Source organism: Chaetodon trifascialis, chromosome 1 (assembly GCF_039877785.1).
Source record: "Chaetodon trifascialis isolate fChaTrf1 chromosome 1, fChaTrf1.hap1, whole genome shotgun sequence".
In the NCBI taxonomy this organism is placed as follows: Eukaryota; Metazoa; Chordata; class Actinopteri; order Chaetodontiformes; family Chaetodontidae; genus Chaetodon; species Chaetodon trifascialis.
In genome coordinates this window covers 19,499,199-19,518,371 of record NC_092056.1, presented here as the reverse complement: position 1 = coordinate 19,518,371, position 19,173 = coordinate 19,499,199, and the positions used below count along the sequence as shown (strand labels likewise).

Sequence of the window (19,173 nt, the reverse complement as noted above, 5' to 3'; positions counted from 1 at the left end):
TTTGAAGTTTTGGAGCTGGGGTGGGACAGTGGGTTTCATCCGCACACTGGTCGGGTTGCTCAGGTTGCGGTTAGGTTTCGTTGCTCCATGCTGCGGGACGGTTGTGGTCCCCCTATTTAATTTCCCTCCTGTGCTCCTGACCTTGTACGTGCTGTCCCAACTGCTATCAATCATGTTTGTCCTCTAGCTGCTTGAACAGAGTGAATTCTCACTCAGTTTTGGGACTGACATTGTGCGACCAGGTGTGCCTCAGGTAACACTGAGTACGACAATTACGGCAGCTGATGTGAGGTGGGCACACAGTCTATAAGGAACAGGTGTGAAACCTAAAACTAAATCAATGCTTCATCCCAAAAGGAGTTTCTAGATAGATAGATTTCTGACAGAAATCAGCTCTGTGTTGTCACAGTGAGGGCTTATTGTTTCAGGTACCAGAGACATGAACTGCCGTCCAGGAAGTCCAGTCTGAATAATAGAGAAACAGGATTTTACAACTCTGCAGGGTTATCATGGCTGCTGCTGCAGGAAAAGAGTAGAAAGGCGACATTGAAGCAATCTAAGCATGTTTGCATTTATTTGATTGACCAAGGCCTTGTTGCATGACGTGGTACTGTGTTCAAGTCGTCGAGCCACTTTCACACAACTTTTTTACAGGACAAACCGGAAACGAGCGCGTACTCTCTGTGAACCAACTTCTAAATGATGCAGCTACTGTGTGGCGCCACTTTAAAAGATAACACACACATCACTGGAAACAACAGAATGTGTGTTCAAAAAACAAAATCAGAGCCAAAAGACAGGTGTCAAAACTGGAAGCCTGGTTTTAATTGATATTGCTCTACTGTAATAATCCTGAAAGGCATAGTCTGGAGTAACACATGTAATGTTTCAACCCATAGTAGTTTAAGTTACAGAATCATAGGTCTCTCTTTTTGCATTGAACAATATATACAATGTGAAATAAATACATTTACACAAATGGACATTATTGTTGGAGCACACTTGTATGATACACATCACAAAAATATACAGGTTATTGTTTTTTTTTTTTTTTTCATTTACTGATGTGAAGCACATCTAAAATCTACGGACATGTTTTTAATAACACTACAAGGTCTTGTCTCGTACACAACTCTCTTCTCCACCACACAAGGGTCCTTTTCTCTTTAAATAAGCTTTGTATCCAAATGTGTTGTATTTCTCTCTCCCTTAAATATTTTCTTCACATTTGCAAATTAAGACCGCAGGGTTAGCTGCAGTACAAGTGGCAGTTAACATTTGGGGCTTAAATACAACTCAGTGACTCAATGCTGCAGAGCTGTAGATAGACACAGTTTGGCCTTAGCAGATTTCAGGGGCAGCCACGGTACACGGACCATCCTGCTCTGTCGCTATGCTTAAATTACTTGCTTCCTGGCTAAAGTATTGGTACACAGAGTATTCGCAGCTAATGAGTATAAGTTCCAGATGAGGGCGATAACATGGTGCCCAAAGTGCAACCAGGTCAAACTCTTTCTATCCCTGGCTCTGCAAAAACCCAGACAGTCCTTCTTCCGACGCTCCTCCTAGAAAATACCAGTTTGGTTTGTTGTCATTTATGTGGTTTTAAACACTAACTGCAAGGTCATCTTAATAGCTACAACAGCATTTGGATGTATAACCCAACACAAACTAGTGCAACTCTTGTCTCGTCGTTGTACGGTCATGAACATATTGCTTTTTAACTAGAAACATAAATTGTTTAAGGGAAATCACTGCTGTCTTGTACATACAAATCATATGTTGGCTATGAGCAGCAAGTCATATGAAAACCTGTGAAAGACTCACACAGTCTCCCTCCTGATTTTAGCTGGTGGGTTTGCTCATTTTTAGTCATCTGAAATAACAGCGCTTCTGCTTTCATTCAGCGACTCCAGTGATCAACTCACCGTGACCATCGTTTTCAGTTCTTTACTTAATTGACACTGATAATGTGACATTCAAATAAATTCTACAAAATCAGTATTTGCCACCAGCAGAAATGTACCTTCATGTTAAAACATGACTGTCAGCCCAAATCCAGCTCAGCCTCAATCACCTCAGGGAGACGTGTGGCGTCTTTCATCGTGCTGAATGGATCAGAAGTACACAGGACGGCTTTAACAACTGACAAAAACATAAAAACAGCAAAAGAAGAGAAACAATAAGTAAGAAAAGAGCACCTTTCTTCCATCAGTTGTTTGTAGATTAATGTACAGCAGATGAAGAGAAGTACCGTCATTTTGACAATGACGGCGTTTGATGCTACAATTAAAACAGGAAGTTAAACTCTGTCATTGGGGACTTCACTTACAAACATCTTTTATGAAATAATTAGTATGTATATTTCCTCTCTAAAAACATTACGTGTTGATGTTTAAGACCTTTAATGTGTCCTAATTTCTTCGAATTTAAGCTATCTGTAGCACAGAATCCAGAAATCTACAAATGTGTACAAAGAGGTACAATGAGTGTAATAACCGGGGCCAAAGCAGAAGAGAAAGGAGAAACAGCAAGTGCAAACGAAACACGTCGAGCTTTTCTGTAATATTTCTCATCAACTCACTAAAGTCCTAACCTTCGGCCCGTCCCATCACGTTTCACTCTTTGTTGTAAAGCAATATATTTCCTGGAAATGAGCTGAAAAACAGGACACAACAACGGGGGGGACAAAAAAAAGTTTCTCATCTTCATATTTTTTGACGATAATGACTGAGCCGAGCTGAATGGAAGGCAGTTATGTACAGCGAGTTTATCAAAAGAGTCACCTACAGTTCTGAATTACTCAAATGTCCTTTTCATTTCTTGTTATTAACCTAAAGATATACAGTACATCGTTTACTCTACAGGAAAAGTTACACAAATGATCCCTTTTTAAATACTTGTATGGTGTTTCTTCATTTAGATACTAAATATTTAATTATTTATGTATAGTTTGGTAAAGATGAATACTGTAATTTGATCTCGGTGGTCTAGTTAAGTTTCTAGAAGAAGAGCCTTATATCCGGTTCGGTTCATTGGGAGAGAATCCAGTACCCAGACCCCCAGCGGACTGATCCGACAGACAGACAACATGGCCTCTACTCTACTCTGTGTTGTCTAAAGAAGAAGCACACGGCACAAGAACGGGAATCACCACAAGAAAAAGTACACAGCAATGCCTCAGAGGACTCAACAGAGGAGGGAGAAACAGAAAGAGGACTTCAAAACAGAAACAGATAAAACCAAAGAAACAAGGTTTTTTCCTGGTAGAAAAAACAGCGAACATGAAACACACATCGAGGCTGAACTAGATTTTTTTCTTTTTTTTTTTCTCAATTTTGTTTCCAATAAAATGTCTTATGTTAGAATTATAATCTGTATAATTTACAATATACAATGTTTAAGAAGGCTGAGAAAATACCCCTTACTAATAATACTGATGTTTGATACAGAGCGCGTGATGTTAGAGATCAACTACACTTAAACTGCAGCACTCCTCAACTGTGACAAGTTGCCATCTTACATTAGATTACACCTTCATCTAGATTACACATTTTGGCATTCTTATTCGGCTTTAGAAATTAAATAAACTCATACAAAAAATAAAAATAAAATAAAAGTAATCCCTCGACAGTCTTCACCTGTTAAAGCTGAAATCATCGGAAAATGTCAGACAGCTTCCTGTTAGCTCGGCTTTCCATTTGTTGCCCCTAGAAACAGGCCCTTTTTTATGTTGACATTAAAAAAAGTCCTATAAAAAATTACCACTTAAGTCTGTGTGGTTGTGGGTTTAATTAATTAAGGTAATTAAAATCACATTTTCCAAAAATGGTACTTGATGAGACCTCTGCACGTCTACTTAAAATACATGTTATGCTGTAGATTTACACTGAATCAAAAGACTACCTATTATTCATGTTATCAGTTTGGATTGTACTTTGTATGACTGTTGGCTTTCACCATTACAACGTATAACACTTCCTTTAAATCAAAGTGTCTAACAACAAGAAGTTGAACAGCAGGCTAACATGAAACTGTCGTGTTTTGTTTAATTCGGCGGACGTTTTGTTTCTGCATTTCGTACCATTTCGCTCAGAGCACAGATCCAGGTTTAGTCATCTTATTCTGATGGTCCCTGCACTCAGCCATACGCGGCTGGACCAACGTACACCTGTACAAGGACAAAAACTGTGCATCACCGTACTACAGTTGATTTCAAACAGAGCACTGTCTTTTGTCCTAATCGACTCAAAGTGTCGGCAGAACGAGCCCGGTCACGCAAAAGGTGCAAACGCCAGAACCATATGATATCTGCGAACCGGATGTTGGATATTTCAGCTGCTTGTGATACTTGTGCAACCCTCCAAACAGCGTTTACGTGACGGCAGCATCAACACCTCATGGTCCTTACTTGTTTGTTGTGTAACGGTCTCTAACAAAGTAAATACTGACTGTTATCTAATAGCTTATGGCAAGTTACACAGAGAGAAAGAGAAGCTACAAGCTCTCCTCAAATCCCCCTCCTCTCTCTCCCAAATTTAAACTGGCACATTATGTTAATATTGCAGACTTAGTCCATATGCACAAACCCCTCCTTTAAAAACCACTATTGCTCAGAGTTTTCTAAGATAAACGCTGACTTGTTAATACATTATTATGTGTTATATTTATATATATATGATAATTGCTGAAAGTGGTCAAGCTGATAGAAAAAAGGAAAGACATATTGATTGATTCAGTTTTAAGAAGACAATATTAATAACAAAAACAAAGCCGTGTTATATGTCATATACAGGATGACAGTTATTTACAACCCTAATACTGGTATCATCGCTAAGATTATTTTCAAGATAGAAATAAAGAAAAAAATAAGGAGTTTGAAAGCAACAATAGTTGTTCTTCAGTCAGTTTTGTCAGCACACCTTTCTTTCTGGTTTGTATTGCGTTGAGAGACTGAAACTCCCTCATCACTCCCTGAATGAGTCACAAAAATATCTCCGTACTGACGCACGAGACGAGCTGGAAACTGTGATTGCAACGGAGCAAGGAGGGGAGCAATGACGTGACACTGCAGTTTTCGGAGTTTGGGTAATGAGCATGGGCTGGACTATTCTTCGTGGCACATTGACAGACTGAAATCTCTACTGACTTGCGCGTGGAGAGCTAAAAACCCGGAACACCGAGCGGCCGAAAACATTTCAAACACGTGTTCAATCGCATGAGGAGTGTTTGGCGGATTAAACGGCTTCACAGAGGATGTGGGCTGAGCCTACGCCCACCAGCCGGACCAGCAGGAATCCATTCTTACAGCACTGGAGTCTTTTCAGTGATTTGTTAGTAACATTTTTTTACTGGGAATCTCGGCCAATCGATCTCACCTCAAGTGGTTTGAATATTTGAAAGTGTTTTCAGCCACGTCAAGTGTGCAAACACTATGTGAATACTGACGGGTTTGGGAGGCCAGGGGTCGCTGGTCCTCAACAAATACAACAAATAGCAAAGCTGAAGTTGAAACTGGGGAGTCACTGGAAACCAGGAGCTGAATTTAGGGAGAACCATAGAGTTTTTACAGCAGTGGTTTCCAATCCTGGTCCTTTCATCTCTGCTGGTTTTCAAAAGAACCACAAAGACCTTAGAGAAAACCAGCAGTGCTCAGGCCCAGCATTGAAAGCCACTGGTGGATCAAGCAGAAACAGTTTTGGGTAATGACAGTAAAGTTTGCTGGCATCCTCTGAATGGATGAGCTCCATTCTTTGGCAGGGACAATCTCCTCTTCTTTTCTTTCTGTCCATCCATCCATCCAAATTTCATTGTACATGTAATCTGACAACAAACGTCATTAATACTTCTTCAGTGTTCATTTTTTTCCCCACTCGTCTTCTTCTTGAACACTTAAAAAACTCTGTTGGGGGAAATAGGGGAAGGACAAGGAGACATGAGTGCAGTCTTACAGTCTCTCAGGACTAAAATGAAGAGTTTTCAGTTTCTTTTAAACGTGTCCTCATTTAAGTTTGTCATTAATAACATCTTAATCGTTATTAAATGCATAAGAGTTTTGCCGTCGTCAATGTTCGGAGCCACCGTGGTAACTGGTCAGTGATTGTTAATAGTTTTAAAAGGAATTATCGTCTTCCCTTGGTAACAGGGGGGTCATGTCAGTCTATCAGCATCTTCCCCGAAACAAAAGGTCCAGTGACAACCCTTTTGTCAAAGACGGCGGCGGTTCAGGGGTTCAGGTAAGATGTTTAGGTTACTTGTTTATTCATAGGGGGACGTGTCAGCAGACATACTTCAGGGACATATTTCTGTGTTTGTGTGTGTGTGTCAGTGTGTGTGCGTGTAAAAGAGCAAGAGGTCATTCAAAGTGAGAGTTTGAGTTGAAGCTCAGGTGGTCCAGACTGGTGTCTAGCTGTCCTTCCGTCTATTCTTCTGTCCTCAGACCTTGGCTTCCAGCAGCTCCAGGAAGAGTTTGTGCATTGGGACTTTGCCGTCCTGCTTGATGCTGTAGAAGTGTTGCACAGCCTTGGTGGAGGTCTGGCGGAGCAAGGGGAGGGTCATGAGCAGCTTGCCCGTCCGGCGGGGGTCCTCCTGGTGCTGGGAAGCCTCGTAGTCCTGCAGGGCCTCGTGGAGCACATCCTGGAGCTTCTGCACTGCATCTACATCTTCAATGTGCATGGAGTCTGCAGAGGGAGGGAAAAACACATGACTGATACTCAAATATGAAAAAAAAAAAAGATATTTGATTCAACATTTTCATTTTTTCAACATTTTACGATATTTTCCATAACCAGTGCTGTCCACAGATGTGACATGACATGTGATTTATACAGGAGTAGCTCATATAAATCTCATATGCAACAGGGAAATGGGGGTTATGGTTTGATTTATTTGTTATTAACAGAACATGAAGCAACTGGACAATGCATTTATATGAATGAAAAAAGAAACTGCCATCAGCCTCCTCGTGTGCACTGAACTCCTTGACTGACTGAAATGCTTATGTTATGCATTTTCCAGCAACAAAGGCAGGCAGGTTTTACAGTGTAGGAAGCTCCCACAACACTCTCAGATAACGTTTACAACAGTATGTGTCTTTGCCAGTGCCTGTGCCCCCTCTGTCTGCTGTGTTATTGCTCAGCACTGCAAAGGGGAGAGCTACTAAAGGTCCAATCCAAAATCCGAACAGGCTCAGTGCAGCGATGCTACAGCAAGCCACGACTCAGGGTCGGACGTTGTTAATGATGAAGTGAAAAATTATTTAAAGGAATTTTAAAAAAGTGCAAAATGCTTCCCTACATTTGCATTTGAAAATAGAGCAGTGGGTTTTAGGGCGGACCGAGGAGAATTTTGTCAAATTTCCTCAACTTTAAAAATACAATTATCAATGAAACTCTCTCTGCACTTCAAAATCCCAATGTGCTCCATCATGTAGATTTAAAACCTACAATCTTTAGCTGAAACTAAATCCAGGAGTGGGGCTTTAAATGCAGGGGCTGCTCCCATCTCTGTCTTCAAAGTGTGGATCTGTGGGTGTGATGAATGGACAGACAACGAGACAGGTGGGTGGAGAGAAAAGAGATGGACTTGTAGAATGATGGAGAGATGCAGGAACATCTGAGAGTCTGTGCGTGCGTGTGTGCATAAGTATTTGGCTGCACACATCTGTAATCTCTCTTTGAGCTGGCATGCAAGGTGTGTTTCAGCATATGTGGCAGAAAAGGCTGAGAATGTCCCTCAATGATAATGCTCCATATTGCCCCGTAGGGAAGCAAAGTCTTAATGTGAGCTGGCCTTTAGCTCCCAACCTCCAATCAATGTCGCCGATCAATGGCTACATGCATGTTAAATAATAATCACAAGGCGACTATTGATAGGCCACCACACCCCAACACCCACATTTACACACACACACGCACAAACAATAAGAGACCTATAAGTGCATTTAGAAAAATAAACAAATGTTGAGTATTTCACGTTTAGACACACATGTACACACAAGCTGGTGTGTTCACACAGTATCTTCTGCAAGGAGCTCTCAAACAATACCGTGTGTGTGTCTGCAGGTAGGTAGAAGAATGTGTGACATGTGAGTGGTACACAAACAGCAGCTTTTGTTGGGACCTTTTATCACCAAGCCACTCCTCATTTTACTTCACTATCTCCTTTAGGGTCGCTGTGTATTTGATAGCAACATGACAAAACAACAGAGGTGTAAATATTAAACACGATGAAATTCTTCTATGAGTTTCTGAAATTTTGAAAGTTTCCGTGGGAAAGTGGCGAAGTCCACGCATGTGTGTGCGTGTGTGTGTGTTTGGTTCAAAGTACCTGGTGGCTTCAATTGAAACATCTTGTATGTATATCTAGAAACAGATGCTCCCATCAACGACATGCACAGAAACTGAATGCACAAATGCACACACTGACAAACCTCGGCAAAGAAAGTATGAACTTAGACACGCGTGAGAATTATAACCAGCAGACAAATTGTGTGATCACAACCGCATACACAGCCACAGATGTGCACACATACACGAACACAATCAAATACGCCGTGTTGGATCTATAGAGTAATGCATGTATCAGTATGCAGGGCCAGACCAGTCAGAGGGCTGGATTCTATAGGGATCAATAGAAAACTCAGCTTCTATCTGCTCTCAAATTTTCTACTTTTTGCCAGTTTAGATTGAAAATGGGTGGTCCATAATAACAGTGGAAAGCAGTATGATATTCATTAAGGTAAATTTCTACTTTTTGTCAGGATGCATAACACTATATTCTTTTGACAACGCTTAACAAACACGGACTAAATGTACAAATTAACAAGCATTACTGTCATAAAAAACAATCCCCTTCTCCTTTTTATTCTGGATTTTGTAATAAGAGCAGCCTATAATGGGCACAAGTTAAAATGAAGTTTAATGAGTTCCACATTGTTTTTGATTAATGCTGTGTGTTTAGTATTTAAGGTGCTAGACATGGCTGCTGCCTGCGCTGTGACCTGCAGTACACTCTCAAGTAAAACAGCAGACGTTAATGAGCAAGAGCACAAAAGGCTGTTAAAACCACACATGTTAACATAGAGCTCACACTTGCGCGCACATGCACATGAACACACACACACACACACGCACACACGCACACACGCACACACACACACACACACACACACACACACACACACACACACACACACACACACACACACACACACACACGTGCCTCCTGTTTCCCATGGCTAGTTTAGCTGTCTTTGCATGTGGGGCACGTTTGCTAACATTTCTTAAGGCTTGGCTTCATTAATGCAGACGATTAGCATCCTGTGAATTAATTAGTGTCAGTGCCCTTCAAAATGCTAATGCTAGCATTCTGTTGTCTTGAAGAGCAGTTGGAGAGTCTGGGCAATGATGCAAAGTTCGTATTTTGGCGTCAGCTGTTTTGATATCAATCAGTTAAAAGAATGACTATTTCAAATGTGAGTTTCTGGACAGTGAGGTAAGCTTTTGATGGAATTTTACCCATGGGATTTATCCGGATATGTTTTGAGTTAAAGATTTCAGCCTCAGAAACAGCAACATGCTATTTCAAGTTGCAGAATAAAATACATATTTCAGTTTGACATTTAGTCAATTAGTCATCTACCGTTCCAGCACTTTGGCGGTCCACAGACTGACAGTAACAATGACTTTTATTCTTGTGGTAAATATCCTTCAATGCTGTAACACTGCTGACATGGCCCTCAATATTAATAAAACAAAAAAAGATAAACACGAGACAAAATGAAGATGTTGATATCAGAGTGGACACAGAGTGACCTGTTTAGCTATGTCTGTCCCTCTCATGAACTTTGCTATGGCTGACCAAAACATTAGAAACAAGGCTGCAACTAATGATTATTGTCATTGTCCATTGTTTCCTCTATTGGCTGATTAGTTGTTTGCTCTCTAAAATGTCAGAAAATGGTGAAAAAAGTTGATGATCAAATCTTGTTTTGTCCTCAACCCAAACACATTCGTTTTACTACCACAGAGGAGTGAAGAAACCAGGAAGTATTCACGTTTAAGAAACTGGAATCAGAGAATTGTGACAATTACTGAAGCTGATTAATCAATTATCAAAACAGTTGCCGATTTATTTAGTACTTGACGGCTAATTGATTAATCGCTGCAGCTCTTATTGGAAACACTTTTCATTATGACACAGACCATTACAGCACCATTACTAACTAGTGATTAGTGATTAATCAGCTTCTCAAATAGCTGCTGTTCTCTGCTTTCTATCTTTGTAAAATAAATGTTTTTGGTTTTTGGTCATTGATCAGGCAAAACAAACACCTACTGCTCTGTGTGCGTTACCATTCAGTTTGCTTATGACTACAGACATTTCAATTAGGCTTCTGAAGTCTGTTGAAATGCACCAACGTTTAAAATGCTATCTCTCTCCTCCAGACCTGTCAACCAATCCGGGCCAATGGAAATCTTCGAGGCAACAAGGACTACGTTAGACCTGTTCGCCAAATAATTCATCATGATAGCAGAACCATCCAGCTCTCTGCACTTCCAGTCAGCAACATTTATAGACTACCAGACACGCACACACCAGCAGGCAGAGCCAAAAGATTGATTGTCACACAGAGCCCACAGGAAAACAACATGTCAATATTTTCTTCATGTACATAACAGTATGTCAGCATGTGAGCGAGCGTTGCTTTTAAAACGTTCATATTTAAATACACACTCATCTTATATGTTAGCGTGTGTGTTTATGTATGAGCCAGAGAGATGAAATCGACATATTTGACAAAAAGAGGGTCAATGTTTTTGTGTGTGAATGTTGGTGTATGCGCGTTGACGGTGACAGAATCAGAACAAAAGGCCCCTCCCTCCCTATTCAAAGCTCTCCCATTTAAACACATTGTATTGACAGCTCCCCCCTTGTAATTAAAGAGTACTGAAGAGCTGGCCGGCTTCCAAGACAAAGTTCAAAAGACGGGTCATGGGAGGAAGAAGGCGTGTGTGTGTGTGAGTGCGAGAGAGAGAGTGTGTGTGTGTGTGTGCGCGTGTGTCAGTCAGCTGTCGATGCAGCTGGACACATCAGAGAGGGGGCTTTATCGACAGACTTTGGGTTCTAATGATTTCACCTTATTTAACAGGCATCTGAAGAGACGACTATGCTAATTGTAAAAGGGATTGCCACTTTGGGGAAGGGAGGTGGGCTTCAGGTTGTGTGTGTGTTTGCACGGAGCCTTTGTATGTGTGTGTGTGTGTGTGTGTGTGTGTGTGTGTGTGTGTGTGTGTGTGTGTGTGTGTGCGTGCACACATGGAAAAATAAATAACTGCAAACGTATGTGACTATTAAGAGCGTTGTAAGACAACTGTGTGTGGCTTCAACGGTGAGAGTGGAAGGTTTGACAACAGCAAGAAACATGTGTGAAAGTATCAGTAACATAAACCACTAAATCTTAAGGTGAACACTTGTGTTAAGGTTAAAGTTAGGGTAAGTCTACAGGAAATGGAAGTCTATGTATTGTCCCCAAAAGTGATGGAAACACGACTTGTGTGTGTGTGTGTGTGTGTGTGTGTGTGTGTGTGTGTGTGTGTGTGTGTGTGTGTGTGTGTGTTGGGATGCAGAGTATTGAAATGAGTCCTTTGATGGTTCAGTTTAAATGAGTCCCATGAGACTGGAGATTCCTAGGATTAACTCTTTCTCCACCAATCATGTGCTCACAAACTCAAAACACAGACACAGAAAACACATCAGCTGAGAGTGAATCATTTCAAACCTGAGTTAGCCAAAGCAATAGCCTTGAGAGTGACAAATTCCTCCTTCTCTAGTTTCATAGTCTTGTATTTCTTGACCAGCTGAAGGATGGCATTGTTCAGATCCAGAAGTCCAGCTAACTTCGACTGGTCCTCGTCCATTATGTAGTCCTCAGCATAGACCAACTAAAGAGAAACACAGGGAGGTTGCAGATAAACATGTGCGTCTATATATGTGATGAGAGCGAGAAACAAACATAAGGCCAAAGACACTAACTTTGTCTTCAAAGGACAGTGAGCGGTACACAACACGTAGGATCAAGATCTCCATCCATGCGCTTTGCAGTAGACTCATCTGGTCTGCCAAAGACAGCGTAGAGAAACCTGGGGGAGATCGAGACAGAGAAGAAAAGCACAAGAGATTGTTAATGTAACATTACAGCTGCAAACAGTCAGCGAGAGACAGAAAGGAACAAGTGAAAATCTAATGCAATATTGTGTATTAGGAAAACACATTGGGCTGTTTTCACTGTGAATGAACTGGCATTTAAAGGTAAAACTAAGGAGGAACAAAGGGGATGAAAAAGAGAAAGAAGCTTGTTTTGAAGCTGCTGAGGAGATCTCTCTTCCCTCCCTGCCCACCCTCCATCCATCCAGTCGACCAGAGTTCTCCTCCTCCTCCTGCTCTTCCTCTCTCCCCTATGCCCAGGGCTGTTCTCTGGGGAAAGGCAGGCCTTATCTCCCTCTGACACAACCTCCATGGATCAATGCTGGCCATCGCGGCTGCACCACTCAAACATACACACTAATTGCTGGGATGGCCTCAAAACTCTGGCTTTCTCCGGTGTCAATCCATGTCTTTCTATTTGCCTTCGTCTATATCTGTCCTTCTCTCCAATCGCAATCCATGCCTTTTTATCTGTCAGTGTCCGTCTACAACTGACCATCTGTGTGCCCGATTCTGGCCTCACCTTTTTACCATCCATCTTGGTCTGGATATCTTGTGTGTTTGGGTCTTTCTCTGTTTCACAGTTTTGCATTCTGTCATTTGATAGTTTGGTCTGTTTTGGTCTGAATCTTTTTTTTTTTCTATTGTTATTTTTCTCTTCTTTATTTCCTGTCTTTCAATTACACTCTTAAATTCAGCAGACTCTTCCTTGTTGTCTCTGTCTTTCTCTTTAATGGAACACCTGCCCACTCACACCTTTCCTCACAGCTGTCCTCTCCTCACACACCTGTCCATTCACACCTGCCTGTCTCTGTTTTTGTGTGTGTGGAAGCCTTCATAGGCACAGGCAAAGACAGTGGCCCATGTGAGCACACCTGTCAGACTTCACTGCAGCCCTCCAGTGTGTGTGTGTGTGTGTGTGTGTGTGTGTGTGTGTGTGCGTGTGTGTGTGTGTGTGTGTGTTTGAGATAAGCATCCTGCCAGGAGAAGCAGGCAGATGAGAAGGAAGATATTTCTTCAACAACATCTGCTGCAATGTGCCTCCTCTTGAGATGGTAGGGGTGTGTGTGTGTGTGTGTGTGTGTGTGTGCGCGGGCGCGCATGTGCATTTGGGGCTCTTATCTCACAGTGTGTTGATGGGTAATGGCAGGCGTCTCATTATGTCCACGTTGCAGGCTATTGTTGTTTGTAATGTGCTCTAATTCATTCTATCTACAACTGCTAACATCTCCACCACAAACACACACACACACACACACACACACACACACACACACACACACACACACACACACACACACACACACGTAGATACTGTAGAAGGATGCTTTTGTACACATGCGCACACACACACACGCACACACACATGTGCACGCACACGCACGCACACACACACACACACACACGTATATACTGTAGAAGGATGCTTTTTTACACATGCGCACACACGCACGCACACGCACACACACACACACACACACACACACACACACATGCATAGACACAAATGCATAGGAACACACTGGAATGAATCCAAATGTGTATGATTCTCACTCACACAGACAGACAGACAGACAGACAGACACACACACACACACACACACACACACACACACACACACACACACACACACACGCACGCACGCACGCCACAGTGAAGAGAGCAGTATCGTTGCCAACTGGCAGTGTCTTCTTCTACTTAATGAAATCATCAGAAGGGATTAGAGGTGAATTTCTTAAGGGGGTCTTCATGCACACACACAGACACACGTCCACACACGCAAACAGACACACACACCATCAGATGTCTTTAGGGGGTCCTTAGGACTTCACCACTCATTGTGGGCAGGGGAAATAAGCACAGGCATTGCTAAAATTAACACACACCCTTATTGAATCTGTTCAAACTCTGGGGTCAAGTGAAGAGAGGAAGACACGAGTGAGGGGTTAATATCATTTAATAGTGTCACTAGTTGTGTGTTTTAACTTGTCCCTGTGTGTGTCTTTTCAGCGCTCTGGCAGTGGGAGCAGTCTGGAGGGTTCAATCAATTCGCACACATCCCTCTGGTGGAATTTGATCCAGGGGCCAGTGGGGGCACACATGGCTCACACATGGTACACAAATGCATGCACGCACGCACGGACGCACGCAGGCACACACACACAAACACATACAGGGTCACAGAACCACAAATACAGAAGTGCACACAAGGCAAAAGAAAAAGTAAATGTTATCCAAAACAAGTCCACGACTAGCTGTATATTAATAACTAATAATGTGTGTAATGTGAACATACCTCCCACTAACAACCATCTCCCTCTTAATTACAGATAACATGCACATATATGTGCACACACACAAACACACACAAGGGAAATACCAATAATTAAAACCCCTGTGATTAATTTATTGAGCTCAAAGTGCAGCTTTTGTTATTGAGGTACATCAGTGATTTTATCAGGATGGGGTTCGTGCGTGCGTGCGTGCGTGTGTGTGTGTGTGAGAGAGTGGTGTGTGAAGGCAGTCTGTGTGCTTTTGTGAATAGGTGTAAGATTATATTGTGGAGTTGAAGATAATGTACATAATTGTACTGTGAGTGTGCTGGCTTGTTGTTTCATCAGCATGTTTGCATACATACATTCCCATGCATATGCATCTGTGAGTCTCTGCATGTGCGTCTCCATCTGTGTGTAATTCTGTGTGTTTGTGTGTGTGCCTCCCCGACCCCCTCCCCTTCCCACCAGCCTGTCTGCGCTGTTCAGCCATCCAATGCCTCTTATCTGTCTGATTAATAGGCGGCCAGCTTCAGGACAAATTAATTAACAGATAACGCCATCTCTCCCTTCTTCCCTTCCTCCCTTCCTCCCCTCCTTCTCATGAAGCGATCGATACAGCAGAAGAAAAGAAACATCAATGGGAATTTAGTGCTGATGATGGAGAGAGAGAGGTATTGATGAAGAGAGAGAGAGCACAAGAAAGAGTGGGATGGAGGGGAGAAGAAAATAAAAGTGGGAGAGGTGTTAGAAGAGATGGCGGTGGTGGTGGGAGGGGTGGAGACCTTTCTTTCATACCTGTGATTTCACTTGACAAAAGAAGGTTCCTTAGTTGACTCTAATTACATTTCCTTTCTGCCCATTGTTGATAAGGCATCTCATCCTATGTGTGGGAGTGTGTGTGTGTGGATGTTGTACAACCTGTATGCTGTTTGCTGTGGTGACAAGCTGAGCTGAAATTACAGTAATGTACCATGAAAGTAAAGCTCAAAGCTCTGCTTTAACAATTTAACTTTAAAGAGGAGAATATTACTACAGCACATTATCCAAAATATGAGTCCACCATTCTTGGATACATGCTTTGGTTTGTTTTTGTTTTTTTTCTCAATTAATGTTAACTGAACTAATACTTAACGTATTGTATGATGGATATTCTAAACACTGGTTTCCTCAATGTCCAGGTAAGTCTTCTATTCACTATCTAACTAGGTTAGTTACTCAACTGTAGCCGTGGTGTGTGCCACATGCCCACGCAATGCCCACCATCCACCCTGATCACCTCTCTATCGTCTCTCAGTATAACAAAGTAACACGTCCTGGGCTGGTACTTTTGCCAGTGAAAATAATCATAAGAATAGTAAGCATGTACAGCAAAAAACTTTTGGCGAATATAACCTTCATTTCTAGGAGACAGGGTGGGACATTCATTTTGTTTTTACTAAAGACAAGGGTGATCATAATGTGTGGGATGAGTTAAGGCGTGCGTGATGAAGTTAAAATTCTGTATTTGGTTGGACATGTGTGTACTTATATTTGGTCGTGTCTGACACTCTATTGTATCTCTGAAGGTACGGCTAGAGCGCGCGTGTGCAGCTCTGTGTGTGTGTGCATGTGCCACACATTGGTCTGACAGAAAGAGGCTGCAGTGCATTCATGCAGACTTAACCTCTACTGCTTGCTCTCGTGCTCTTCCTTTTTTCTCTTCCCTTTGCTCTATCAGACACACACAGAAAGACAAACACACACAAACACACGTCGATTCCCCAGCCACCCTGCGGCCTGTTTGTCTGCCAAATGAGTCCTGACTGCACATTTACACCCGAGACCGCACAACAGTCTGGCACACACACACACACACACACACACACACACACACACACACACACACACACACACACACACACACACACACACACACACACACACACACACACACACACACACACACACACACACACACACACACACACACACACACACACACACACACACACAGGATAGCCCTTTCTCATGCCCCAGTTGCTACACAGTCAAACATACATATCCAGGAGGCCTATATTTGTTTTCTTGTGGTTACAGGGCAAATGGGAACCAGTGAGAACCGATTGTGATGCTTATGAGTACCTGCGCGATTATGTGTGTACAGTTTGTGCTGTTGAAGCTATTTGGGTGTGCATGTGAGTCTGTGTGTTTGTATGACAGTGCCCATGTGCATCTTCAATAACTGATGCAGTTATGTGTGTGTGTGTGTGTGTGTGTGTGTGTGTGTGTGTGTGTGTGTGTGTGTGTGTGTGTATTAATGTACCAGGTGTGAAAACTGGTTGCAGTGCTGATCTGGTCCCAGTTGGCCCCACACGACTAGTCCTCACATTCTGTCACTTCAATGGAAAACAGGACTTTTGGCATGTATTTGGGTACTATTTTATAACCCTGTGAGCATTTGTTTTAAGTTTAATTGTCAATGTCTTAAATTTCAAGGTAGCTACTGTGGCCCTTGTTGTGCACCTGAAGCCTGAACGCTGAATTAAAAATGAATACCTCTAAGTAAGAAAAATGTTTTTTCACTGATGACACCCTTTTGACTGTTGCATTGGCTCAGTTTATTTCATTTATCTTTTTATCAGAACTGACAGCTCAAAAAGGACAAGGGAGAGAAAGTGTGTCCCGGTGAGAATGTGTGTGTATACGGCCAGGATGCTGCCAGCACAGACGCAGGTCAGCTCAATGTTGCTGGACTACATATGATCTCAATAAGCCAACGACCAACTTAACCCCCAGTGTGAGACTAAAGGTCGGACAGAAAAGGCCAACAGAGTCTGGGCAGTCTGTCTTGTTTATATTGACTCAAACAAGCCTTTCGGTCCCTGTTTTTAATCAAACATATTTTACCTTTCTTTACTCTTACTGTTTGTGGAAAACTGAGCATATCTGAATACAAATAGGTTACAAATACCACACAATACATATGGTGGTCCATCTGCACACCAGTGGACCTTGCATGGTTTGAGCACCTGCTTGCTCTGTTACCAATGACACGGTGCTCTGTCCTATCTGATCATGACCCCAGGACACATTTAACAGGAAACTTCTCAGTCTGTCTCAGCAATTTAACAGCAAAGGTTCACACACTTATCAAGAGTTATTGGTCTTGAAGTTGTAAAAATAAGCTTCACACATTGTCATAGAAATGTAACACGACATGGCAAACCTGAACTCACACTAAGCACAGTTACAGGAGCTGGACGTGTACTGTAAATAGGGCATCCTTGCCTGGAGCTTGAAAAAATGAGGAAATGATGATGATAAAAAGTAGATGGTGTGTTACTATTGCAGACAATGTGAAGTCCAACAATGCCACAACAGTACAATATTAATGTGAAATGGACATGTAAAAGACATTTGCCAAATGAAAAAAGGAAGGACTTTTAACATTTTCTAGGGCTGACAAACCCAGAGAAGACACAGCATATAAAAACAGTCACTGTCCTCTTTGATGCAGTTTACCCAATCCTTTTTGTTAGGAGGCATTTTAAAAGAAGTATTGAGAACTGTGATGTAAACTGTTTTATGATTGTCTGGTTGCTCACAGGTGCGAGGAGAACAGTGGATTGTCTATGTGCAGCATGTACACGTATTGTGTTCTGCAGGGGACAGATTTAAGTCTACTGGCCCACTGAGATAGAGATTGCATTAGGACACGTGAAGTTTCCAACAGTTACCAGCACATCGCTGCCCTGCGTGTGTGTGTGTGTGTGTGTTTACTCTGTATGCACACTGTGTTATGTGGCTCCAGTGCTCTCTCTCATACCACTTTCTGTATGTGCTTGTGTTTAAATTTGTGTTAGTGTGCACATTGTTGCATGCTGTGCAACGCAAGTGCTCCCTTGTGATGCTGTTGCAGTGTGTGTTCGTGTGTGTGTGTGTGCACATCTCAAACTGTTTTGTACCATACGGCCAGACGCCGGCCCAAATGAACACGGACCCCCTGTAATGGCTTTGGCCAAGCTGAAACAACACACACCAGATATACACACGACAAGCATGCTGGCAAATGCTGTCACACACACACACACACACACACACGCACACATACGCGCACACACCAGCTGACCCAATTACACAGAGATGCGCAACGAAATGGAAACAAATCTACCCAGAGAACCAGCTAATTTAGAGGGGCTTAAAGACAAACTCACACACAGGACACATACCTACTTGCGCGCGCAAACACACACACACACACGTATACTACAGTCACTTAGATTATAAAAACATCACGTGTCAAGTGGAGTTGCTAATATATGAAAGTGCCATTCCAGAATAAGTTTTACCTTTTGCTGACAGAAAAATCAAGTCACACCTTTTTCATTTCTGTCCATTTTTATCCTCTCTTTTGCCTCATTTCTGGTCTGTGTTGCATGTCTGTATTCTTATCCATGTTCATGCTAAGTCTCACCTAATTCCATTTGGTGTGTTAAGACTGAACAGACTGAGGCTGCTGAGACAGTGGTTATGTTACGACACCTCGGCTCACCATTACTGTATTTCAACCCAACTGAACTGGGGGCAAGAGAAAGAGGAATCCTTCTGATTTGATCAGTATGTCTCTTCACACCGTTGACACTGAGGTCAAGGTGGCACCATGGTTCCATCACTCAGTATCCTGTTATTTGTATGAACCAGCCAAATCTG

At 42.3% G+C, this 19,173-nt stretch overlaps 1 protein-coding gene across 3 annotated transcripts in view; it reads right to left on the bottom strand.

The window, feature by feature from the left end:
* Positions 1-553: 553 nt before the first annotated feature.
* esrrga (estrogen-related receptor gamma a) overlaps positions 554-19,173 on the bottom strand; it is a 78,752-nt gene continuing 60,132 nt past the window's right edge. For all 3 annotated transcript variants that reach the window (XM_070963119.1, XM_070963102.1, XM_070963112.1), the window contains exons 7-9: positions 12,037-12,143; positions 11,783-11,945; positions 554-6,680 (exon numbers count right to left, since the gene is read on the bottom strand). In XM_070963119.1, coding sequence (XP_070819220.1) covers positions 6,436-6,680; positions 11,783-11,945; positions 12,037-12,143 — 515 coding nt within the window. In that variant the 3' untranslated portion in view covers positions 554-6,435. The remainder of the gene's footprint in view (positions 6,681-11,782; positions 11,946-12,036; positions 12,144-19,173) is intronic.